This window comes from Saccostrea echinata, unplaced genomic scaffold (assembly GCF_033153115.1).
Source record: "Saccostrea echinata isolate AGI-Se365-2 ecotype Australia unplaced genomic scaffold, CSIRO_AGI_Sech_v1 ptg000025l, whole genome shotgun sequence".
In the NCBI taxonomy this organism is placed as follows: Eukaryota; Metazoa; Mollusca; class Bivalvia; order Ostreida; family Ostreidae; genus Saccostrea; species Saccostrea echinata.
The window spans coordinates 4,853,546-4,880,598 of NW_026889774.1; the positions used below are offsets into that span (position 1 = coordinate 4,853,546).

Here is a 27,053-nt window from a genome sequence, read left to right on the forward strand (position 1 = left end):
TCAAATAGTTTTAAATGTCGATAAAACAAAATGTATGCTGATGGGAACCCAACAAAGGAAATCGAAATTAAATAATCCATATATCATTTTACATGTTTCTGACAAACACCTTGACAGTGTTGAAACGGAAAAACTACTTGGGGTACATAAAGATCAAAAGCTAAATTTTCGTATTTACCTTTTTGCACTTTTGTCTTGTTTTTACTTCATTGGGGGTGGGGGGTTAAGCTTGCAAGTAGGTTATACAAAATCCCCCTTACCCTCTTAGTGTAATTAAATGGTTTGTCTCATCCAAATACTCGATAATATAATTATTATCAAGATATAATTTTTTTAATCGTCTGTTGCACATAGTCGTTTGCAGTTAAATGTTCCTTACAAACAACTGAGCTGCCTTTGAGAGGATTTAAGGTTACATAGTATGCTGCATGATTCAATCGCTTTAGCATTTCCCTGTTAAGCATAAATCCTGAGTTTTTGACGATCAGGGTCAGCAGGGAATTGATATCCTTCCTCAACATGACAACCAACTAGGAACGAACGAACGGAACAACACATTGCAGACAATTTTGAACAGAAAAAGCTGATTTTTTTTCTGCAAATTTGCAAAAACTTTCATATACGACAGCAGGAATCGTGCATGACCAGAAATGCTACGAGCTAGGCAGGATCGATAGCTCAAAAGTCTTTGCTAATTTGTTTACAAGCAAATTATTCAAAGTTTCAGGATATACGATGGAACGAAGTCAGAAAAAATGCTTCGACGATTTTAGTAAGCCATACACATCCAGCTGCCAAGAGGAAGACATTGTAAACGATATCTCTACATCCGAGAGATTCAGGGAATTCTACAATTGTTTACAAGAGTACGGCAAAAATGCATCTTTTCACGGTTTGCATTTTGTGATGGACCCATTGTCAAAAAAACCTAGAAGGTAAAATTATCTCTTGTCTTTTTAAAATTAATAGAAAAGAAATTGATAAAGGTTGAATAAACTAAAATTTCAACCAATAACTGGCTGGTGCGTCTTAGATCCAACACCTGGTTACTTGTATGTGGAGTAATCTGCCAGTGCACGCATTAATAACTCGAAACATTGCCACAACGCATCTCAGGAGTTAGCTGTGGAGGTAAACTCGCCCTCCTCCTCCTGGCCATAGCATAATTTTTATTTTATTGTACATTTATGTTTACCCTTTCATGCGCGTGCTTTACCGTTTTTCTCACTAGGATACCGATTGTAACAAAAGAGAAATTTAACTGTTTTGATAAATGGAGAACACGGCAAACCTATCATAATGTCAAATGAGAAAAGTCAATCCTTTTATCCTACATGTATTTGTATTTCTTGCGGTCAAAATGTATGACATCAAAGCAATAACAGTTGCTGAATTATTTTGAAAGATTTTCATATCTGAACTAAAAAAATCCATCAAATCGTTTACACTACTGTCTTTTTCTTATCATATTATGAAACAGAATAATATTATCTACAACCCTATTTTCTATCATCTATAATGAATATGAAATTCAGGGTTTGTTGATTAGAAATAAGATTTTAAGAGAAATTAATTAAATTGGAAAAACTAGACTCTTATTTTAGGCTCTTTACGTTTTATCCAACTATAGCTATTTCAAGTTCAGACCAGTTTTGATCTAGAGTTACAGTCTGTCATATCCAAGACTGGTTGCAAAAATGATTAAATGACATCAACCTGAGACATTTTTTTAGCTCACTTGAAGCAATGGTTTTCGACCTCTTCATAAACAGTGAAGTGATTTCAACCTAACAAGCAACAAAACAGCCTTCACAGGCAACTTTGCCACATATGATCCACATATGTGTATCATATGTGAATCATATGATTGGTTTCATATGAGAATCATAAAAAAAGGGCATCATATGTGAATCATATGAAGCAAATCATATGAGTCACATATGATTCAGATATGTGAATCATATGAAAAGTTTTAGTGTGTTTCAAGTCATTTACATATGAGAATCATATGAAATGGGCATCATATGTATATCATATGAAACATTTATGTGGGTTTTTTTTCATATTTTTCAAAAGGAAATACACACTTGTACACATTGAAAACCAGGTATTTCTGCTTTAGATGAAATTTCAGTACATTCCAATGATCTGTTAAATACCTGTAAATATTTGATAATGCTTGCATAATTTTCCAAAAGTATCTTCATCAACAGAAATAACTAATATCACACAGTGCACACTTTAAAAAAGAAAGTATACAAACAAGTCAGTAGCATTTGTCGATACATGTATTTTACATATTCTAAAACGAGTACAAATTATTTGAAAGGATTTCAGCAAAATGATCAAGGAAATGAACATGTATACATGTACCAATAAATATCATAATTAGATCATGAACTTGTATAAAAATACCATATGGCATGGAAGTGTCCTTAGCAAAATTGAAATATCTGCAATAACATTTGTCAATATATGTAATCTCTATTGTAAATTTATGACAAATCATAAATTCAGATTACATGTACCTACAGCATATTTAACACATAAATGAGTATGAAATCACAAAGGATGGTGTCTCGATCGAACAAAGATACATATATACATATATATAGTTTTTCATGAAAATGTTTATGTATTTATGCATAAAGCATAAAATATAAAAAGTGAATACATTAAAATGAGATTTTACAATCAAAATGATATTCCAGTATACATATAAATATAGAAAGCCTTGCATATCAAAGTCTGACAAGATTAAGTACATCCTCCTCATTCATATTTATTCCAGATATTTCCTAATTCTTTTCTCTTCTTTCTCTGTCAACTTTTCCCATTTGTCCTCCCTCTGATCTTCCATCATCATATTGAAAATTCTTTGAATTGTACCCAAAATGCAAATCCACCAATGTCCCCTTTCTGAACAATTTGTTTGTGGCACAGAATAATCTCTAAAAATTATTTTGAAAATAATTAGCATTAATAATAATAACAACAGGTCCATGGACCACATTGTTCACCTGAGCAACAATGGCAAACTCACTTAACTCTGACACAAGTGGCTTTTGTGAAATGTGTGTCAATACAAAACAAGAGGCCCATGGGCCACATCGCTCACCTGAGTAACTTTGGCCATGCTGTTCATTACCAGACTTCCCCCTTGTAATACCTATTGTGGCCCCGCCCTACCCCCAGGGGCCATGATTTGAATAATTTAGAATCTACACTACCCCAGGATGCTTCCACATAAATTTCAGCTTTTCTGACCCAGTGGTTCTTGAGAAGAAGATTTTTAAAGATTTTTCCTATATATTTCAATGTAAAACTTGTATTTCCTATTGTGGCCCCGCCCTACCCCCGGGGGTCATGATTTGAACAATTTAGAATCTACACTATCCCAGGATGCTTCCACATAAGTTTCAGCTTTTCTAGCCCAGTGGTTCTTGAGAAGAAGATTTTTTTATGACCCCACCCTATTTTTGTCTTTTCTTGATTATCTCCCCTTGTAAGGGGACTTGGACCTTTATTTTCACAATTTAAACTCCCCTTCCCCCAAGAATACTTTGTACCAAGTTTGGTTAAAATTGGCCAGGTGGTTCTTGAGAAGAAGTTGAAAATGTGAAAAGTTTACAGATGGACGGACGGACAGACGGACAGCTAGACAGACGGACGGACGACGGACAACGGGTGATCAGAAAAGCTCACTTGAGCTTTCAGCTCAGGTGAGCTAAAAAGTGCTGGAATAAATTGCAAAAGTATTTTTTTGATATTTGTTCCATACTGAACAAATTTACTCAAGATTCCCTCCTTAGGCCCCACTATTGTAGCAATGTAGAATTTGTTAAAAAGACTTGATTTTTTCCTATACACAAGTATAAATTACTATGTAAAACTTTGCAACCCTTCAGGGGCCCCACTGGTGATTTAATGGTCATTGTTTCAACAAGCTTGAAACAACACTGCATAGGGATGTTTGCAAAATAATATCACAAATTTTAGTGTGGTAGTTCTTGAATAGCAGATTTTTAAAGACTTTACCCTATATAATCTATAGGTTGAACTTTGAACCCCTACTGGTACCTTACTATTGGTCCTCTTTGCCAAGTTCAGTTGAAATTAGTCCAGTGGTTCTGGAGAAGAAGACATAAATGTGAAAAGTTTATGCCAACAATGATGATGATGGACAATAGACAATTTTGATCAGAAAACTTCACGTGAGCCTTCGGCTCAGATGAGCTAAAAACAAGTACTTTCATTTAAAATGAAAGTACTTGTTTTTAGCTCATCTGAGCTGAAGGCTCAAGTGATTTTAAAGATGAATATGATTGGAACAATTGTTTGTGACATCCAACAAACATGAACTAATTTTCTATCATTGATCATATTTACTAGCAAAGATGTCCTTCCAATAAACAAATATATACAGTGTATCTCAAATTTTTAACATTAAAGTTTAACATCAATATTTTTACAATTTAAAATGTTGACTCTTACTGTTTTCATACTAGCATCATACTAGCATCAGTGTGAAGTATTCCCTCTCTGGATTTGTTAGCATAATTGTAGAAGGAAGGAAACATTTTCATCGATAATTATGTAGAGACTTAATGGAGGGACCCTCTACATCAACTTCTTTGTTACCCATCAGCTAAAACATTTTTTTCTGAACTATTCAATTCACAATGTATAGCTTAAATGGAATGCAGTGCAAACTTTTGTTTTGATGAGGTAATTCAATTTAGCAATAGACTTTAATACTTCTTAGGATGATATGTAACATATATAAATAAAATGTGTGCACACCTTTGCTCTGATGCGATTTCTGTAATATGTGGATCCAAAGCTACATGTAGACATAACCCCCATAACATTTCATGTCCAGCCAGCCTTCTTTGCCAGATTGCTGAGCATCTCCTGAATGAATAAAGCAATGCATTTTTCACTTATTTTTCTATACATCAAACACATACTAAGATTCTTCAAGAAAAAATGGTTCACTTTTATACATATTGACTATAAACTTTATTAATTTCATATAATATGACATACATGCTCAGTGCATCTACTTAAATGCTCAGTGCATCTACTTAAATGCTCAATTCTTGCAAATAGTTAGCTAGCAATTTTATTCATCATACCTGTACTTCTGTACCCTTAAAAGAAATCCAGGGGTTGATGCTAAATCTTTCTTTAAGCCAATTGACATTCTCTCTGCAAATTTTTAATTTATATAAAAAAAATAATTGATATAATATATATAATCCATTTCTGCTTGATGCAGACCCCCAAATCATTAACCAAAGTACATGAAAGTGTATACATTTATATGATAAAACTACCAGGTAATGTTTTAAAACAGTTGTTGACACCCTATATTATTTCCAAGACATTAATTTCACTTTTGGAAGACATGCTTCATAATAAAATCATAAAATTTTGACAATTGAATTTGGAATGTTCAAATAGTATATATTAATTCAGATTGCAAAAAATTAAATAGATTCGGATACAAATGTACAATTTTTGGACCAAAAAATCTACAGACAAACAAACAGGCAGAGAAACAGACATTGTGAATCCAGTATATCCTAAAACTTTGTTGGGAAAAATATAACAAAGTTTATTATACAGGGTGTACTTACCCTTTTTTGAAGCAAGCCTAGGATATTGATGTCTGTTCTTCCATTTTATTAATGAGAGAGGCTGACTGTATATTGAACCTATATAAATTATAGAACAAATATTCACACAGTATAAATATTTTCTAGACATATATCTAATCCAACTAAAAGTTAAAAGAAACTACAAAAGAGAGTGAGTACAAGTCTTTAGGTTAAATTCTCTAGTGTTGAAAAAAAAATCTATAAATGTCAATTTATATACATGTAAATAATCAAATGAAATTAGATAATGTACTTTCAATACACATGTAATAGTACCTTGAATGTCTGATTAAGCTAAAAGTCATTATCCCCCAGAAGATAATGTATAGTTTTATAGTTCTTCATAGTTTTTATAGCCAGCAAGTTCTATAATATATGCCTTACATATTTTCACATGTTTTCATACTATATATATTTATTAGTGTCCTGGATTTTTTTCTATAGAAAAAGAGTTGGATTAATTTAGTTTTTGATATATGTTTAAGTCATTACTTATATATACTGTGATGATTATTGTATTTATTTATTTATTTTACCTGCATTGTGATCATGCATCGTCTGCCAAACCAGCTTTGGGTCTAAATCGTCAGTCAAATCAGCTTTGTGTTCAATCGTCAGTCTAATCAGCTTTGGTTCTTTGAACAAAAAAAATACAAAATAGCACTGTGACACTGAACTCCAGTTCCTAAATACATTATTTAAAACACGTTTCTCATTAATTTGATGAAAGAACCGAATAAATAACGATCTCAACAAACATTTTACGTTAACTGCTTTACAAGGTTTCTACTTTCACTTTCATATCGAATATAAACTGATAAATATTCAAGCGTAGCTATTAACAAAAGGGAAACAAATCTGAAAAATAAGTGATGCTAAATGGCCTAAACATTCATCGTTAACAAACAAAATTACTTATTGATACCTAGGTTTATCGGCTTTTTACGAACTGCATTAATCTTAATAACAATTATATACAAGTGATGAGAATACTAGAAAGTTTATACTCATCTGTAACCGTAATGAAATGATCTAAACACAATGAACTAGCCTTTAAAAAGTCTTTCAAAACGTATCCGAGATCACTTACTTTTTCCAACACCCAACTCTTCTGCTGCAGAAGTGACGTCAAACATGACGTACACTTTCATCTGATAAAAACCGAAACCGGTCCGTAAATAAAATGTGGAATGATTTTAATTTTACTCATAAAATAAAACCAACCATGACAGTTTTTGGATGAAATACAAATCAATTTATTCTTGATGAATTTTGTTTTTCAAGAAAACAAATTTTGAATATTTTATGAAAGGGTTTTTTTGGGGGGGAGGGGGGGAGGGGGGGAGTAATAGATTACTTATTCCCTTTTTATCCAAGCTTCTTAAGGAATTTACACACCTTGATATATATGTTATTGAAATTGTTTTTTAATCATGCAGTCTACTTGTTAAAATACATGTATAACACCAACTTTTTCACATTAAGCTTAATATGAAATTACTCAAGTGTTAACTGATTAACATTGAATAAACGTATTTTTTTTTATCTCATTGAATTAAAATAAAAATGAATTTTACCTGTTTATAACAAGGACAAATATATAAACACTCACAGATCTGTTTCATATGATTCTCATATGATAATTCTCAAAGTATACATAGGATTCTCATATGCAATATCTTTCATATGTGTATCATATGTATATTGCTTCATATGATTTACATATGTGTTTTCATATGATCCACATATGATTTGCCACATATGATACTCATATGATTGAATATACATATGATTCTCATATGATCCTTATATGATCCTCATATGAAGGGCATTGCATATGTGGAGCATATGTGGCAAAATTGCCTATGTTGAATAAAGGGGATTCAAATTTGTTCATTGCTTAAATGAAGGTCCTTTAAAGGGGAAATATTCTAGAAAAGACCAGAACCGGACTAGAAAAGAGTTGAATCATTAAAAAAATCTTCTCAAGAACACTGAGCCAGAAAAAAACGTGCAAGTTTTGCTGACAAAGTATAGAATTGAATGTTTTACAATCAAGATCCCTAGAGATAGGGTAATGCCAAGAGAGGATACAATCAATTCATGCATGTGGTGTTTGGGAAAAAAATCTTGTTTTTAAGATCAAAAGGGCCATGTTTAGGCACATTAGTGTGTAAGCATCACCCAGGTAGTGCAGATTAAGCCTCTTCAAACCATGGTCTTCAGAATGAGGGCGGGGCCATGATAGTGAATCAAAGTTTGTCAGAAGAATATGTAGGGGAAAATATTGTTAACAACAGCAGGGCCACAATTAGTCATATTTATATGGATCCATCCTCAGGTAGAGCACAATTTTAAGTGATTGATAATTGATAAGTGTTCTTGTCATTCTGCGCATAGGTTAGTCAGCTATATAAATTATAAAGGTATCCTCAGTGCAGATTTAAGTTTGTTCAAATCAAGGTCTCCGGGGTTGGGATGGAGGGATTATAGGGGATCAAAAGTTAACAAGGGATTACAAAGGGAAAAAAATCTTTTAAAATATCTTATTGAAGAATATTTTTTGACATAACTAGTCGGTTTACTTTCTATAGCTTGAGGACCTTTGATGTTTTCTCTGTGTATTTTTTAAAATTTGTTCCATGATTTTGGCCACTCCCTAACCCCAGGGTCAATAAATAAAAAAAAAATGAATACATACATTTTGGGATTGTTTGTCTATTAATATGATTTAAGTGGTCCTGCTATTTTTGAATTTTTTATGTCCTATATATATTCCCTAAAACACTGATCACCTTTTGTGATAATACACTACCAAGTGTGCACTTAAAGAGATTTTAAAAGATTTTTCCTAATAGGTATTCATCTTAAACCTTAAATTAATGCAATAAAGTGACCCCATTCTATCCCGTCGATTTGATTTGAGCAAACGTGAATTAATCAAGGATCGATGTTTGCATATGACTTAATTTAATCATGACCCAACTGTAACGTGCAAGGGAGGTCACTACCTGTGAACCCCCGTGGGCTCGTATCCGTGATAAAACAGATACTCCTGAAGTGCTGCAAATGTTTACAATGCGCAGTTTTAATCACTAGGTACTGCGCGTATATAGGATTTTAACTGTCAGCGAACAAGTACCCTGGCAGGGAAGTCCTCACATCAGCACACTTCCAAAAGGGACAAGAAGGTATGTCCACACACCTGCCCTTGCGCAGCGACAAGCAGGGATGACCACACACTTGTTACTTATGAATTGATTCTAATTAGACACTGTCACGGATGTTCGCACACCCGGGGTCTGCCACAAGATCCAGGCAAGGAAGTCCACACACCTGATCTTGTGCAGCAACAAGCAGAGATGTCCACACACTTGTTGTTTAGAAATGCCAAGTCCAGAGCAGGGATTACCACACACTCTAGCAGAAATGAACATAATTTCAAGCATTTCTAAGTGAACTCTAGCAAAGCTTCAAAGAGTTAATACTTTAAAAGTCTGTTCCACAATAGCCAGGTTGTATTAGTCTTATTGATGTTAAAGCATACCAGTGTTGTATGAATTCAAGTAAGGTTGAGACATGTCCCCTTGGTGCTTTGCCACAATATTTGTTTATAGTTTTCATGAGAATCAAAAGAAAAAAAAGAAATTAAGAATCTTCTAAAAACCAGTAGGGTTGATATAGTGAGCGTTGTGGTCCATGGGAATTTTATTTATTTTTTGTTTTAGGTTATTCTGGTTGCTTCTCCTATTGGTTTGTCTGGCTGTTTTGATTTATCAGATAATTGACAGAATCATATACTTTTATTCATACCCCGACACTGTAAATGTAAAAGTCAACTCAACAGGACACTGGAGTTTTCGGCAGTCACGATCTGTAACCAAAACGCATTCAAGTATGAATCTTTTTTTTAACTTTAACACTCTCATAAATCTGATGTACACCAACAAAAAGTTTTATATCCCAAAGTTTTATAGATGAATTGATTCAATGGATTAATTACCTAGGTGATTAAAAAACTATGTTAAAAATGGAATGTAATACCCTTGATAATTCCAATACTGAATTGAATAAAGCTTTTTAGCTCACCAGAGATGAAAGCTCAAGTGATCTTTGACCTGCGTCCATCTGTCTGTAAATTGTTCACATTTTCGACTTCTTCGAAATGTATGTCTTCAATTTAACATTTCAATAGATCGACGAGGTTTCAAAATACATTTACATGTATGCTGTTATTATTTATGGAATTTTTTCTATTTGTATGAGGTACTATATTCTTCCCCCGAGTTTTCTGAAATCTGTAACAACATAAATATAAATGTATAAAAACAGTCAAAGATATGCATATAATGATAATTTTTAACAATATATTACATATAAATTTACAAAACATTCAAAGATATGCATATAATGATAATTTTCTTATTTATTAATAATGTAAAATAGTATATTAGGAAACGAATGGAAGTCAAAATGTAATGATACACAATACGCAATACGCAAAGGGAAAAATACGAGCTCGAGGAAAAGTTTTCTTTAAAAAAAAAAACGGGAACCGGAAAAGCACAAATTTATACTTATTGGTAGTGTATCTATATATGTATGACCGAATATTAAAGGGTTTTAAACAGAATCATTTTGGTAACAGATTTAAATTGAATTCTGAACGAAGGGAATAGAAATCCTAACTATAAAAAGTAAAAATATCCTGGAGATATTACGGGTTCACAGCATAAAAATTGCACATTAAAATACACATTAATTAACTATAATTTTTAGAATTAAACTAGCTTCTAAAACAAAGGTTATGATGGCCCACCTGAAGCCGTGTCAAATAATTATAATTGTAGCAATCATTTTTTTTAATTCAAGGAGTTTTTCAATGCTTTGTTCAGATCATTACCTCAAAACTTTAATACAACAATTAATTGAGGACAAAATGTACGTCTTCAATTTGACATTTCAATGGATCGACGACGTTTCAAAATATTAATTAACAAAAATGGTTTTCATTCATACGTTGAATAGATAAGTCCTACTTACCTGGGAATAAAAAGCGCCACGGAGTCTGACACATCTGTTTCATTTTTTCTGATTTTTTTTTTACTAGAGAAAGACATTAAAGGCAAACTAGCAACTAAACTTCCTGATAAACATGATGACTTCGAAAAACGTCTCAATCGACACGGACTACTGATAAATAATTTGATGATACAAGGGTATCCATAATCCTTTCAATGTCAGCATTCTATACTCAATACAATGACAGGTTTTGAAAACACAACCTGTCGTTAGGTAGAATATTAAGTGAATTTTTAAAACAAATTTCTAGGCCCTTATTTTCATACTGAATTGTCTATGGATGGCTCTGTTAACTCAATCAGAACAAAGGGTTCAGGGCGGGTGTGACTGTTAGACAGGGATGCACCACGGCATCACTCCACCACGGCTTGATTCCATCTCTGATGGTTTCAGAGGTTTGTGTTTTCGTTGCTCTCAATTTGTATAATTGTTTACATGTAATTGGACTTTTGAGCATGATAAATATTGAATTACCAACACAACTACGAGGTTGCAACTTCAACGTTTCCAGGTTTTAAATTCTTCTTCCAAAAATTGTTGTATTAAGCTGGAATATCTAAGCTTGGACTATTTTGTTCTGTCGCATAGACAAAATTACTTTGATTTGTCAATGTTCAGAATCATCTGAATCTTTAAACACCATTTTAAATTTCACATAAATAGGGATTTTGTTGTTTCAATATTGGGTACAATGCTGTCAGATTCATTCAGATTTGTATCGTTTGAAAAAAATATCAATATTAATAAAGAATAAATTTGTAAAAGGTAGATAATACATGCATGGTGAAAAGGGGAATGGACTTAAAATAAATCTCTATGGTATCCTTGCGGTAAGATAATACAAGAACATGCGCAACTTTGAACACTTTGAGTCATTTCATTAAAAGTACATGTATAACCAACACCAGATCATGAATTATAGGCGATTCAAAATTTATTTTTTACTTTCTCATTTAGTATACATCATAATTTTGAATGATCAAATTCCTTATCAAGGATCAATCAAATACTATCTCGATTTGCTTCTTTTAATGAATTGAGTAACAAAGGAATTATACTATTAAAGGCATTTGCAATTGTAAAACTGCATTAGAAAAATGATGCATATTGATATGCAATTTAATTGTTTTAAAGTTTAATAGAAATACTTTATTCAGAGCAACACTGGCTGCTTCATTGGGTCGATACAAACTTATTGAAAAGATGTTTACAAAATCCTTCAATCGCACTGATCTCCTGGAATTTTCTGCGGAGAACATTTCTCTTGGTGATCTATTTCTGCAGACCTCGCACAGGAAGAATGACTTCATTTTCCGGTGTTGTGATCAAGCAATGAGTACACAAACATATTAATTTAACCTGTTAATCTTTAATGTGCAGGATGTTAAAAGCTTACGTTTGAAAGAAATATTATTTGAGGTCTTAAATGCATACACGTAAATGTAAGATTTAAGACAAAAATATGTGTTTTGAAGTCATGGCCTACATGCTATTATAAACCTGAATGAAAACTATTTCTATTTATTTTGGGGTTGTAAGTCCTAGGAAGTCACGAACGTTGTTAGTGTTCATTCCTGGTCATTTTTTACAGAAAAATAATGATTCCAGAACTGATGTTTTATGCATTAGATCACAGTTTAATTTAGTATTATAGGTACTGTATTATACTAGTAATATGAAAGAAAATTTTTAAAGAAGGGCACACAACAAAAGAATGATATGATGTATATACATGTGCTACGAATTGATTTGTACAAATATATCAAATCTTCTTATTCGGCAATGTAAGATAATGATCCAAAATCTTTTCCTTTTTTCTAGTCAGTATATATGGAAAGGCAAATTTGTTCATGATATGGACATACATACGACGGTTACCGACCATGAAGTTTGTTATACGTTCAAAACCTACGGGCTTGATGGCTTTGTAACATCTCCGGGTAATGAAACATAATGCAAGTCATGTACACAATGCTGAATTCAAAACTATTCTTTATTCTAACATGCATTTTTTATATAAAAAAATGTGTATTGATTATGCAATTAGAGAAAAGATGTGGAAATGTAATAAAAAAAAAAGGAAATTCAATTTGTTTTATATACTTTTAGTTTTACTTGCACATGGGACATTGATTTTTCTCTAGCACAGTTATTGTTTTTCCTTGTTTTATTAATTTGTCTGAAATAACCTCATATTATTCATAGGAGTTGAAAACGGTTTGAGTTTGACGTTGAATATTGAACAATATGAGTATATGCCGGGACCTCAAGATGCAGCAGGGATAAAGATTCTTCTTCATGATCGAAATGAAATTCCCCGTGTCCACGCCCTCGGTCAAGCTATACCACCAGGAGCTCATGTGTTTGTTGGCGTTGAAGTACTAGAAGTAAGTAAATGATTTATCTAGGCAACTATCACTTAAATCACGTAGAATTGAATACATACGTATAAAAACTGAGAGGAGTCGTCAATTTAGAATTAGTTTTCAATACTTAAAGCAAGTCTGCCATATATATGTACCTTTGTTACGAAAACAAGGCATGTCCTGTAAAAATCCAGATTTTCTTTAGCAAAACAACCTGCATCAACAAAATAATACATGTATGTCACATAATAGAATAGAGAGGTGCTTTAAAGCATAATGTTTGATTTCTGAGAAAGGTATCGAACCTCCCTCCTCCGCACGGCACTTGCCAGGATAAAACTCTGGAGTATGAAGACGTGTATTCAACAGAATCCTGTCAGTTAGACTGTCTTACCAAAAGGGCGGCAGCAATTTGTGGATGTCGGTGATTGTTTATGCCTGAGAAAGATGGTTTGTAAATATTTAAAGTTTCTTAGTCATTAATTAAGGTATTCAGTGTATAATGAAGGGATTTTGAAAAAAATTTGATTCATCTTAAACTAGTTAAGATGCATTGCTAGATCACGATGAAAGTGAAATGAACCAAATTCACATGACAGATAACATGTAAGAAGCCAGTCATTTTGCACCTTAAAAGTTTTTTAAGAGTTATCCGCCCTTGATGAGAAGAAAAATTTAATTTTTTCAAAACATCTATGGTGAATGATTCATTTTATTTCATTTTATAATAAAGAGAGAGTTTATGCATATATTCACCAAGAGATTTGTATAAAATTCAAATTACTTTATACAATATCTTAAAAGCACATGGGCTGTCCATAGACTTCAATGTTAAATTCAAGGTACAATTACTTGTACAATAATCAAAATTTGGTAAATTCTTTTGGTGGAGTACTTTTGTTTGATAATACCTTCAAAATGCTACCATAATTTAAAAATCGGACCAATCATTTATTAGGTACAAAAAATGGTTGTTATACATTGAATACCTTAACAAGTAATCAGATTTACATGTGGCAATAAAGTAAATTTAAAGGATGTGCCAGGTTAATTTTATAGAGCTATGTGTGATGGTAAATGATACTTGATACATAGATAATTAATATTTTGTATTATTTAATGTTATAAATCCTAGCTGAGATGTGTGAACAAATTACAAAACTTATCATACACTGTTTATTTTACAATAAGTGAACTTCATTCAGAGCCAATTAAATTTTTCTTTTCCAGGATTTCCTCCTATTTGCACTCTGGATAACTTCTATGATTGTCTTCAGGATGTTTTAGGTATAAATGCTTGCAGTTTGTATTCCCAACGTTTGATTAGCAAATGTAAAAAATTCAATTATTATTTTTACTGATAATCAAATTTAGGTTAGATAGCAGTTAGGTTCTTATTTTGGAATTTTTTAATTACATTCAGTATAAGGTCAAAAAAAGAAATTGTGCATTTTCTTTTTCTTTAATAATTATATATATATATATATATATATATATATATATATATATATATATATATATATATATATATATATATATATATATATATATATATGCGTTCCTCAGACACATTTCCAACATTATCTGACAAACTCTGTGACTGTCTAGTGCCATGTTAATTCAGACTTTTTGAAACAGATATATCATATGCCAGCATGTCAGCCTACAGTTTGAATAGAATTTTAAATGAGAGTGATAAAAAGAATTTATCTATAAGTGTATTAGAAGCAGCAGAAGTGACGTCACGATATGAAGAAGCTCGATTTTTGAAAGTTCAATCTCTACACAGCCGCATTTTAAACAATATGGAAGTGGTACGGAAAAGAGTCCTTGTTAACTTAAAGGAAATTGTTAATGAAACCTTAATTGGTGTTAATGAAAGATATCAAGAAATCAAAGACCATTATATTTGGATAGAATATTTGTACAGGTATCAAGCTTATATTCTTAAAAAAATTTCATGCGTCCTCGCGACGCGTATGAAGAGCGCACTTTCCATATAGTTGCACTGGGATAAGCTGAATACATAATGAGTATAGAAAGTAGAATTCGCGAACTAGCGAATAAAAATTTCACAGATGGACCTACAAGGCAATTTGGTATGAAGACACATCAAACATGTTGAAAAAAGGGAAAGGTGTTAGAGATTGCCTTGATTAATTTTACATCCCTGGTAGAGGCATACGATACAGGAAAACAAATCTCCAATTACAAATTCTTTTCTACACCTCGTTCACATAACATTCCTGTCACACCAAAATTACTTATAAAAGAATCAAGAGTTCATTACAGCTATGCAAGGAAGTATGGGAAGCGATTTGGGACTTAATATTTCTGACATCGAGAGAAACTTGATCAAAAATTGTACTTCAGTAGCCGAATCAATGCTGTTTTCTGTCTGTGTGAACTTAAGTGATTCAATGTTGCTGTCGGCATTGCATGATTTTGTGGATGAGATGACGCCTTATAAAGACTCTCTGAAGATTGACAACAGTTTTATCAAGTAAGAGTTGCTTTTGTTCTTTTATTAAGATAGCATGCTTAACCTACAAAAAATACACACATGCAATATAGAATCGCCACAGTTATTGTAGAGAAAAGGCTTAAAACCACAAAATATATTAAATATGCGATGTGGTTTATTGTACATTTTATTTATTTTTTCGATTTCTAGAGATAATTTCCTGCAGGTAGACATTTTTTATCGCCAGATGAGTTACGAAGAAATTCACCAGCAACAGGCATGCGGAATGTTTTCCGTTTGGTGTAAGTGTCGAAATTAAAACCATTGCTATTGGTACCCCTATAACAAGTCGTGAAATTTCAGCGCCATAGAATTAAAACGACTTACAGTATATTATTTATATTAGAAAAAGGCAATCATCCTGGACACTTTTTTTCCAATTGAAATATCATCATTGATGAAAATCAAAATCATTTATACAACAAATGAAAAGGAATAGTCTGTCAATTTGATAGAGTACTTATTAAATAAACCTTTATCCAGAAATGACAACAACTGTTGAATTATTATCGTTTATTATGGAGATAATGGCATTAGAACCGTGTTTTTCTACAGGTGATATTGGAGGAACCATGGGGCTTTTCCTGGGAGCCAGTTTCCTGTCTGTTGTAGAAATTGTGGACTTTATACTTACCCACACAACCTATCAAAAGAAAATAAACAAGGACCAAACTAGAAAACAGTTCCAGTAGAAACAAACTAAATCTCTATCTCTATCTTACAATCTAATTAGAATTTTAATAGAGAACGGTTGCAGAATGCATATTTAATTACTTATAAATTAATGGGAAATAAAGAAAAAACAAAACAAAGACAAGGAATACAAGAAATTAACCCACTGATGATTAAAGTTTACTTGGTCATTTGCTTTTCTAGTCGACTGTAAAGATCTGCAACTAACTGTATGATGGGTACTATTATAATTTACAATATCATTTGGAAAGCAATTTAAAAATTAATAATGTTATCATATAAAAAGTGATTTACAGTATCTACTGTAAAAGGCGAAATACATTTTAGTATATAGTACAATCATATCGCTGTTCGTTTATATTCCTCTTAAATTGAAGGTGGAAATACTGTATATTAAAGTGAATATATGCTTATTCGTATGAATATATTATTAACACATTCTTTTAATTTCCTGTATTAGTTGATGTTCTAATAAACTAGGTTGATTGTTGAGTAACAATGAAATGTGAAGATAGAGAAGAGGGATCATTCTCGAAGTCCAATTAAACAATGTAAATTATGAGCAAAACCAACACGGAGCTCTGAAAACAGAGTTGGGATCAGGTGCCATTGAAGAGTAAGCATCCCCTGCTGGCCGATCCCTCCCCCCCCCCCCCCCCCACCGTGTGCTCTTCGTCATGATCGGATAAAAGGATAATCCGTAGACAATGCATTTGTGAAAATAATGGCCTAACAATTTGTATAAAAAAAAAATCGTCAGTCAACATTCGACATATTTGCAAACAACGTCATTGTATCGACCAAAAAATTTTAAAAGAGATTGTTGATATCTTTGTATCATCAACTTATTTGTTACTAATCTGCCTCGTTTTAGAAAATGATCGTACGTATAACATGCTCATACGTATCGAATCAACTAGGAGACATAAACTCTATATCAACTTATATGAGTTAATGCAAAGTTTAGGCGTCTCTAAGCAAAGGAACTAATGATAAAGGCATTATATATATATATATATATATATATATATATATATATATATATATATATATATATATATATATATATATATATATATATATATGAGGAAAGTTTTGTGTGAGTTATTGGTGTGTAAATCACACAGACTTGTCACGTAGGCATATTTCATATATATGCCTACGTGCAAGTCTATGTGATTTACTCACCAATAACTCACACTAAACTTAAAAACATTTCTTAATTTCTCGCTGCCCTCTATCGTCATTTTTTTTATTGTTTTCTCTGTAGCCTCATTGTGATGTCACTTTAGCGCGAGTTTCTCTGTGTATATTTCTCCGCGTGAGTATACACAAAAATGCTTTCAAATCAATTTCACAGTTGGCTTAGTAGAAAAACACAGCAAATATATATATATATATATATATATATATATATATATATATATATATATATATATATATATATATATATATATATATATATATATATATATATATATATATATATATATATATATATATATATATATATATATATATATATATATATATACAGAGAGAGTTTAATTAATTTCCCTTTATATGCTTGGTGCTCAGGACGTGATATAGCCACTACACATTTTACGTCATAATATGACGTCATTGTTCCTAACTACTAGAGGTAATAAGACACATCAACAAAACTAGTACTGCTTCGGCGTAAGGGCATATCCTATTTAATTTTACATAAAAATTGTGTAATGCTAAGAAGAATGTTCTAGTTTAATAAACTTCTAGCACAAATCCTATGCACTTTCTCATTTGATTAGACTTTTAGGAACTTTTTACCGGACTGTACACTTTTACCCTGCTTTAACATAAAACTTTACATATACATGTAGTTACTGTTGATATTTGTGCAGCAATACAATCAATCCTTGGAAAATTCTGCTTCTAATTATACCTTGTTTCTGTTAAATTTGATAGGGTATTACCTTCATAGCGCCTAAGCTTCTTTCTTGGTGTTCTTTATAATCTTGTGTATAAAGAACATAGGCGTCACAACGTGTACTGGCTATATTATGTCATGGGTGCCAAGTATGGATTAGAATTTAACTGTGTCAATATAATAGGTATAGCACCTAGGCATTTTAATTAGTTCATTTGCATAGAAACGCGTTGACTAACTTGCGCAGGTGATAAAGGTATGTTGCTACATAGAAAGGGGAAGTTGACGATAGAAAAGTTATCACATTTATCAAAAGATTTAGTTGTCAGTTTGCCATCAATGTATTTCTCTAGTAAACATTCAAATATGTAACAGAAACGTCAGATTCTTCTGTTTCGAGTATAAATGGATATATAGAATCAACGTAGGAATGGAAATAAATGTTTTAAATTGTTAAACGTCGTCGATAAATCTATATATCGAATGGAGGCCAGAGCAAAAAAATTATTTTTTTCATGTAGAAGTTCTTTTCAAAATAAATTCTGCTTCATATGAATACAGATCTAATAACGGGTTACAATTAGAACACAGGGGAATTCCAACAGATTGTTGGAGGAACTGATCTCAGAAAACCACATAGCTATTGTCAATGAGAAACTCAAGCATCTTTTTAATATCAACCTCGGATTACTTGTGTGTAAAATCATAATGTTTTCTAACAAAATAATTCTAATAATAATAAGAGTTAATTTTTTTTGAAGAGGCAGTGGTCTATGATGTCAAAAAGTCTGGTCTTTAATTTTTGGTCTTTAACGAGGTTCGCTCCTGAGCTTTTGAGCAGATTCTTATCTTAACCTATATTTCAAAAATTCTGCATAATGTTTTAATTCTTACAATAAATTTGGATTCTACAATGCCAATTTAACTATATTCAGTTAAAACTCCATGAATAAATTCCATACCAAAAGCATTAAGTGAGGAACTATATTTTGTGGCGGAAGGTTTTTTAGAAGAAAATGATCAATTTTTCTATTTCGAAGTATTTAAAGTATGTTAAGTTTGGATTCCTATTTTTACATGCAGTCTGCACACATAGTTATTTTGTGCAGTGGACTGTTTTATACTGGTCCTAAATTATTTATTAAATAAACTGTCATGAATTCTATCATCATATTTGATAAATATAGCAAATATATTGTTGAAATGAAGAAAAAAATAGCCCTACTTTAAGCTTAAAATTAGCACTATTTTAGTAATATCTAAAAATTAACATCACAGACCCCCACTTTTAATTTTCTTTTCTGAATATATACGATACTTTTAACCATTCTTCTTAAATTCAGTAAAATGTCATTACTTTCAAATGATTTTTTTGCTTGTAAAATTTTAATGCCAGAAAAATGAAAATGTTTGAGTGCAAAAAGGTCAAATAATTGAACATGCGGAGTAATTCGAAAATTTCTTCGTTGTTACAAATTTTAATGTGTCTATTTAAGATAAAATAAGACTGTGTTTGTTCACCATAATTTATTTGAACAAAAAATATTGAAGGAAAAACTTTAAAAATTGATTTATGTGTAAGACATATTTACAGTGCAAAAAGGTCAAACTAAATGCTCTGTAGCGCCAAAAGAAGCGCATTGACCCCCATTTTTTGTTTTGATTTTTAATAAAGCTATGTGTATAAATTCTAAAAATATACTTGATAAAAAATTCTCATTACTTTTGATGGCAGGATCCAACCTCCTTAATAATTGAGGAATGGTTTATAAAGCATTGAAAAATAGTGACTTTAACTTTTCAATCGTCAACTTCCCTTATTTATGCAGCAATATACCTTCATCACCTGCATACGGGGTTTATATCTTTCAGTCGATTCGATACGCAAGAGCATGCTCAACGTATGTACAATTTCTAAAACGAGGTAAATTTTTGACAAACAAGATGATGAAACAAGAATTTCAGCAGTCTCGTTTAAAGTCATCATTTCGTAAGTTCTATTGTCGATGCAATGACCTTGTCAGCAAATACAATTTATCTTTGAGTCAAATGCTGACTGACGTTTTTCATACTAATTGTTAGGCCATTATTTACACACTGAATTGTCGACGGATTTTTCCATTATTCCCCGATCATGACAAGGAGCACACGGCGGGTGTGACCGGTCGGTATGGGATGCTCACTCGTCCATGGCACCTGATCCCACCTCATGTTTTGGAGGTCCGTGTTTGCTCTGCTCCTATTTTGTATTGTTTAATGGACTTTTGAGCTTGAATACTATTCGTTATCTCCAAACATTTCATTGTTTTAAGTGTTGAAAAATCGTACGTTTTGATGCTATTGATTTTGGAAAATAATTTGAGCTTTCAAATTTTCAAAAATTTCCTTGGAGTTTTTAAGTATCCACATCTAAAAAACACAACCTCTCGAATATGTTGTACAATACTCCTGAAATTACTTTTTCACTGATGTTAATATTTTTGTGAGGAGTAAAGAGCTTGGTAGAAAATTCACTAGAACCCACTATGTATCTCTTATTTAAAGGATTTTCATGAAGTTTCGGAATCCAGAATAGATATGGTAACTCAAATTCAATTTGTTTTTGGAAATATAAAAATATTTTAATTTCCTCCTTTGAAAGGGAACTATTCATTTTTTGTATGATTTGTAAGATTAATACCAAAACTAATAAATTGACGACTGCACATTCTACGTATGTTCATTATCCCGAAGATTAAACCGAGGGACACTAGTCGAACTCTTAGAGCCTGTGTCCCTTATAGACTCTAAAGAGTGGCGCCTTTTTATATTGGGTGATGCGCCAGCCAGTATATTTTCGTTATTTTGTGTCCTACTCATTATTGCATAAGTACCAAACGAAAATATTTCCTTTGTATTTAATAGGTAAAGCCTTGTCTTTGTTCTTATTTTCAATAAAATTTTATATATTTGGAAATTAACATATTCACTAAAATCATAAGACTTGCTGACATAGTGAAGACTCTACGAGGATCAATTGCTAACACATCAGGTGAAAAAAGTATTTTGAGCAAAAGTACATTGTTTAATTTAATATAAAAATGACAGTTTAGTTAGTGTTTAACAGAATTCCCCCAGTGTATCTCCCTCTAAACAGTTTCCAGTTTCTTCCGTGCCAATAAAATCAAAATCCGACGAAAAGATATGTCTCAAGATAAATGAAAATGAAATAAAATTGATTCATATAAATGTCATTTCATTTAAAATTTCTTATTTAATATCAAAATACATGAAGTGGTCGTTTATGGGCAAATGATCTTTACTCAGGCTGTGATAACGACCTTTTGGTTTTTAACATTCTCAATAAACAATTATTGATATCTTTTAATGTTCCTCTTAATTATTGAAATCATCCTTTGAACTTATATAAATGTACACCCACAGCTCACAGCTAAAGAAGCAAAGAAATATTATAGAAAAGTAAGAGTAATTTTTTTTATTTAAAGTACGTGCATTCACTAAGTACAAAAGAACAATTCGTTGTCATGTACTTTTATCTTTATTATTCATTGTCTCCAGTTTTAGATTTTTGACGTTGGAAGTTAATGCCATAAAAAATCGAACGTTAACATTTACGGAAGTCCATATCGTGTAGATAAGATTATTATATCACATGCTATTGAATCAAAATAAAATGCAATTTCAATAGAATATACATGTACCATATTTTTCCATCTATCAAATGTCTTAAAAATTTTATTTCACTATATATCCTGCCAAGTATAGATCGGGATTTGGTATAAATAATGAAAATGGTGTCCATCTTAGAAAAAAACCCTTCATGAAATAGACATATACGAGAAGCGTTAAAAAATTAGTGCAAAAAAAAGACTTATCATACTAAATACTGTAGCGACTGAGTTCATTTTTTACCGTCTAACAGTTCTCTCCAAATCAATGAAAAACATGTTATATCCTATTGCTCTCCAAAAGACATCGACATTAAACTAGGCATAATAACCACATTCTGCTGAAAACAAAAAAAAGGTCTCTGGGAAGAAGCAAAGGATGAAGGCACATTGTTTATTTGAAAAAAACCCACAAACATTTCAGAAGGACACGCGTGAAGATATAAATTTAATATAAAGAAAAGCTTCTCTTTCGTGTGGTAAAGTGTGTATACAGATTAAGAAATTCAATAGCGGAAAAGGAGAGATAAAGATGACATTCGTCATCCCAGTCGACTGAAATCAGTAGTGACACAGAAACGTGTCAATGGTTTAAGCAACATGATAAATGCAGGTACCAGATTTTCTTCAGTGAAAGGCTTTTATAGGACACTATTTTATTCAGAACATTTCTCTGACAAAGGAAATTAATCTGAAGAAAATATTTGCTATATGGTTCATCGTCTGCTTAAAGATACCCAAAGAAAAACACACGTTCAAATTGCCAAGAAACTCTAAAAATTAAATTATTTTGGAGAAAGGCATGGTGAATATTCATGGTTGACGAAACATGAATGTACTATACTTGAGCCACAAAGGAACATCAATAATAAAATGTAGCCTCAAAGACGAAGTTTTATTATCGCAAAGAAATGCCAGAGATCCCATACTGTGTTATATAGTAGTTCTTAGATTCGAAAGGTTTAGCATTGCTAGAACACACACGCAAAAGAAGAAACATCTATGATCGTTCTGCTAAATATAATAAAAAAAGTTAAGCAAGTTTTCTGAAAGTGACATCCAAATACCGGTCTCCGTGGTATTTTTCTTCAACAGGACAACGCTGCTACAAACAAGCATGAAGAAGTAAAACTTCTTTGAAAGATAAAACGGATATAGAGCTTAGCCATCCCCTATATTTTTCAAATCTCAGTCACTGAGAACATTTTTCATTCCCAGAAATCGTGATAATCCTCGCAGGTAAACAGACCAGCGGTTTTGAGTACGTCTCCCACCATTGTCTTTTGAGCGTACGTGGAGGCGTTCAAGTCGTGGGTACAATGTGCAAAGACTTAAAGGTTAGTATTTTGAAGGATTAAAAATATAACCAAACCGCTTTTCATGTTTTTTTTTTATTGTTTGATGACTTTTTCATTATTTATTGAACAACCCTCGTAAATGTATATTTCCATACATTCACGTCAATAATATACATGTACGCAACTTTAAAAACACATAAAAAATTTAAAAGAAATTATGATGTAAGGAGCTTCAAATATTGTTAAAAATTGGGTCAAAATGCCTACTTTTGTGTTAGGATTTTTTGTGATACCTAATCACTATTGACATCTATTTCATTTGAGTCAAAATCAATGAATTTGTACAAATATTCATTCAGAATTTATCTCAGAGTAGGTTCATCTCTTCATTTTTGTTTAATGATCTGCTGAATTCATGTTTGCCAAGCACATTATGTTTCCATTTGCATAACGAGAAAAGTTAATCGAATATTAAACATGAACCAAACTCATAAAGCGACCCATAAAAACGGTTTCCTTTCTCAATTGTCTCGAAAATCAAACTTAATTGCATCGCCTTTTATCAGGGAGTCAGTAACATGATTATTGTGTAACTCTTCTGCATTAAACATTTCAAATAAAAAAAACGACCTTAAGAATCCCCTCTGCGTTTGAATATTCTATACGACAAAGCACAAATCAAATCACAGGTAAGAAGTTAACTTATTGAAAGTTTTAGTGATTAGATCTTGATTGGAATATCTTTTTCTGTAATTAATATTTATGTTTAAATTTCATATTCTCTACTTGATAACAACTCACATCAGAGTAGACAGAGTAAGTTGCAATCAATGTACACAATGTTTAGTAAACAAGGTTACACATCAAATGTATTTGTTCTATTACGTCGTTTATTGTTGTAAAGATTTTAAGTTAATTATCAATTTATGTATTTGGAGGATACGGATTATTTAATACCAAAACTCTTGCAAAAATGTTATCCATGTCAATTGAGGCATACTATGACATCAAATGCACTGAGTTGCATATTAATGTATTTTTAAAATTGCAGTTAGAAAGTATGACCGAATGAGCTGAGTAATTGTTCTAAAATAGCATAGTTTTAATCTTACTTAAACATTTTTATGAACGTTGTATCATTCTTTCGACATCTACTGGCGTTGTCCTATCTATTTAATTGTAAAATTTGAATATTTTATAGATATTTTTTGTTGGCAAAGCAGACAATGTAAATGTTGTTATTTGGCATATTTTTGGCAATATACGTGAATTAAAATATAGTTAAGGTTCCTTAAAATTTTCTTTTGCAAGAATATGAATATAAAAATCCTATAAATAAGCAAAAGACTCGTCCACCAATGATAAAACTAGTATGTAACTATATCATAATGGTGTAAAGTAATCCACCCAAGCTTGATTACCGGGTATATCATCAGAGTATCAAATATCATTAGTGATTACTATACAGGGTTATATTAATGTTCTCATCCGTAACGTGTTTTTGTGTATGGAAATAATCATTGATTCGAAGATTTAAGATTTTTACTATTTTTGTCAATATAACATTTCATTGGGTCATGCTTGTAATCTCTAAATCTATGTCAAAGATTTCCAAATTAACGATCAATTTATCCTCCTCTTAGAAATAAAGGAAGGTTATTAGACCGTAAACGTGATTGTGTCATTTTTCCCCAAACACACCTCTTCATAGAATCCATTTGTATTAAACATGTACTTTTTTTATATTTGCTTTCTGTCTCAGTTTTTGCTGATTCATGTAATTTACAATCAAACAATTTCAGTCGATATTAGCTTCAAGGAAAAGGATTTCGAAAAAAATGGTCCTTATTTCATCACTTAAAAATATATATTGGAAATGATTCATTTGTGTCTTTGAATAGAATTCACACATCAAAAAAAGCTGCATTTATATCTAGAATGATTTAGAATTATTATAGGAAAGATCAGATATAAATTATAATGGTCTAGATCTACTGATACAAAACAGAGATGTGACCAAGTACCGGTACTATCTATCGTTAGTCGAATATTGACTGACATTTTTCATATAAATTGTTAGGTCATTATTTTCACACTGAATTGTCTAACGATTTTACCGTTTACTCGATCATGACAAGGAGTAAACGGCAGGTGTGACCGGTCGACAAGGGTCGCTTACTCCTTCATGGCACCTGTTCCAGCCTCTAATTTTTAGAGGCCGTGTTTGCTCTGCTCATAGTTTATAATAATATTGTATTTCAATGGACTTTTTGAGCTAGATTATAGTTCGTTTTCTTCATGTTTCATCCTAAGAGTGTGTGTAATTGTGTGAATTGTGAGAATGGATATTTTTGCACTTGCAAGTTTTGTCTAATTTAATGCCATATTCAAATAAAGAAATAGTATTATTCCATATCTTTTGAGTTTCAATTTATTTGAACGAAATTCAAGAACTACTAATTCAGACTTTAAAGAAGTAAATCGAAAATGCATGTATTTTCTGATCTTTTTTTTTTTTTTTTTTTTTTTTTTTTTTTTTTTTTTTACATTGGTTTGTCATCATTCTAATATAACAATATTTCTAAAGTATGAAATTGATAGACTTCACAGGGAATTTATCCAGAGGATTAATTCGACCTCACATTTAGCAAATCAATTCACTGATCAAATTCAGGAATACTATGACTCTCTTTAGAAAGATTAATCGCCTTAATTGATTAACTTCTTTCGAATTTCATTAGCTAATTTACGTTTTATTGAGGAAAAATGATTAGACAATTTGATGCTCTCAAAAACATGCAATCATAACAAATTCATTTATTCCACAATCCTTTCCCCCATAAAATAGTTTCTCTTTTAGTGTTTCTTTTAATTTGCAACAAAAGACAAGATATACCGGTAATATCGAAAAGAATCTAGTTCTAAGTGTCTTACAAGTTTAAGACACTTAAATAAATAAATGAATAAATACAAAGCAGTTTTATCAGTTCGGATAACCGTTTACTCGGTCAACAAAAAATTGCGACTAACCGGTCACACTAACTGCGCGACACCTCGATATTTCACATGCAGTCACCAAAGTCTGATGATGTGATACGTTAGCTGAAGAACTGTAGCTCTCTGGTTGAGAAAATTCGGACAGATAAATTAGAGAGTTACAGATATATATATTTAATTGCTGTGGTAAAATTTAGAAATTTATTTCAAAATTAAGGATTATCTCCCTTATGCATATCTCTGATCCTTCGATGTATTTGGCTCCAGTCTTTGGCTTCCTTTTTTCAGCTCTTCCAAGTCTTTTTTATTTAAATGTTTTGGATTTCCAACGTTTCGGCTTGAGCATCACTGAAGAGGCATAATTTGTCGAAATGCGCATCTGGTGCATCAAAATTGGTACTGTATATGATTTACATGTATATCCAAGCACTGTAAAATCCTTCCATTTACGGCGACTCCTTTTTGTCGCTCTTTATTATTTCTTCTATTTTATGCGTTTCCCCGCTTCAACAATGGTTTCCGTCATTTAAACGTATATTTTTACTCCTATTCTTCATATTTTATTTAACTATCGGTTCCAAACAGCCGTATATGGCCTTGGAAATGTCAGTTAAAAAATTCGCATTACGACGTCCATGTTCGGGGTCCAGCGAAAAAAAAAAAGACTGTCAAAGAACATACACATGCCGAGAAAATGTAAATAAAAAAGACTTGGAGGTTCAAATATCAAATATGTATATAAAAAAGAAATTAGAAAAATAAAACTCGGGCGTGTTATTTTAGCATGACTACAACATAGAATGCAATTTTTTTTTAAAACTAATACTCCAAGACCATATAGGGCTATTATGAA

The 27,053-nt window shown here is 31.7% G+C and overlaps 1 protein-coding gene and 1 pseudogene across 2 annotated transcripts; one reads left to right on the forward strand and one right to left on the reverse strand.

The window, feature by feature from the left end:
- Positions 1-2,756: 2,756 nt before the first annotated feature.
- LOC133192511 (uncharacterized) lies at positions 2,757-5,354 on the reverse strand. Of its 2 annotated transcripts, none has more exons than XM_061328508.1 (3): positions 5,139-5,354; positions 4,804-4,914; positions 2,757-2,951 (listed from the first exon to the last, which is right to left on the reverse strand). In XM_061328508.1, the coding sequence occupies exons 1-3, from the start codon at positions 5,204-5,206 to the stop codon at positions 2,783-2,785; spliced, it is 348 nt and encodes a 115-aa protein (XP_061184492.1). In that variant the 5' UTR covers positions 5,207-5,354; the 3' UTR covers positions 2,757-2,782. The 2 variants fall into 2 exon arrangements, 1 of the variants encoding a protein (XP_061184492.1); XR_009721818.1 differs by lacking the exon at positions 2,757-2,951 and adding an exon at positions 4,501-4,648.
- Positions 5,355-13,000: 7,646 nt separating this feature from the next.
- LOC133192821 (uncharacterized) lies at positions 13,001-16,327 on the forward strand (annotated as a pseudogene).
- The last annotated feature ends 10,726 nt before the right edge of the window (positions 16,328-27,053 follow it).